General features: G+C 37.5%; 1 protein-coding gene across 1 annotated transcript; it reads right to left on the bottom strand.

Moving 5' to 3' along the window:
• Positions 1–35: 35 nt before the first annotated feature.
• Positions 36–795, bottom strand: LOC111389705 (probable glycosyltransferase At5g03795; the record flags this gene model as incomplete). Its single annotated transcript, XM_023014652.1, has 1 exon — positions 36–795. A coding segment is annotated over one exon (663 nt), but the record flags the coding sequence as incomplete, so codon positions are not given.
• Positions 796–1,017: the final 222 nt, after the last annotated feature.

Raw genomic sequence — 1,017 nt, 5'->3', positions numbered from 1 at the left:
AAAAAAAAAAAAAAAAAAAAAAAAAAAAAAAAAAGTTAAATATTTTCAGTTTTTCATTGAGTTTTATATTATTATTTCTAGAAAACTGCAATTCTAAACGACTATATGTTAGTATTTAACTCTGGATACAGCCTATGCCAAATTTAACCTGAAAACTCTGTTGTACCAAACTGAGTGAAGAGTCATGTGAAACAAATCATACTTTACAGGCTCAGCATGCCAAAGAAAATGTTTCTGTACCTGTTTCACGCCATTTAACATCTCGAGATATTTCTCTTCAGGAATAGATAGCAGTATGCTCTTCAAATTTGGAATATCCTTTTCTAAGATGAAAACAGCAAAGGATTCCCAGTTCAAAACCTCAAAAAATGGAGGTATGTAGTTGTCAGATATAATTACCGGGACACATTCGAAGAAAATGGATTCCACAACTCGGGGGCTGTGCACTGCAAAACCTCGGGCGCAAATGCAATACTTGCTGCTCTTCATATGCTCAATGTAATTCTTGTTTCCCTTGACATGAGGCAGACGATCGAAAATTCTCATGTCAGGATCTTTTCCCCAATGTTTCAGGAGAATTGGACGGGCTCGACCGTGCATGTAACCGGAAAAAAAGGCGAGGATTGGCCTTTTGATGGCAGCTTCGCCTCCAATATCTTTGAGAGGATTCTTGGCTGATCGAACATTTACAGTAGGAAGAGAAACATCCTTGCCGATGACAAAGCCTATTTTGATATCAGCATTGCACAGTGCTCTTAGGCAACTTAGCATACGCCCTCTTGTTTCAGCAGGAGCCTAAGGAACTTCTAATCAGTCATAGATCCCAATTCCATAGAAAACGATCTATAAATTTAAGTTATATGGCAATTCAAATTTTGAGTACTCAAGGAGGGGGAGTAAGTTGCTCAAACTCGATTTTTTATCATAAACAAGTTCAAAGAAGTACACAATTTCAACTCATTTATTGTTTGAGGCCGAGCTTGAGCTACCTTTTCACTAGCTGAATTTGAGTTGACC

This window comes from Olea europaea, unplaced genomic scaffold, assembly GCF_002742605.1.
Source record: "Olea europaea var. sylvestris unplaced genomic scaffold, O_europaea_v1 scaffold6128, whole genome shotgun sequence".
NCBI classification, from domain to species: domain Eukaryota; kingdom Viridiplantae; phylum Streptophyta; class Magnoliopsida; order Lamiales; family Oleaceae; genus Olea; species Olea europaea.
This window is presented reverse-complemented; position numbering and strand designations above follow the sequence as displayed.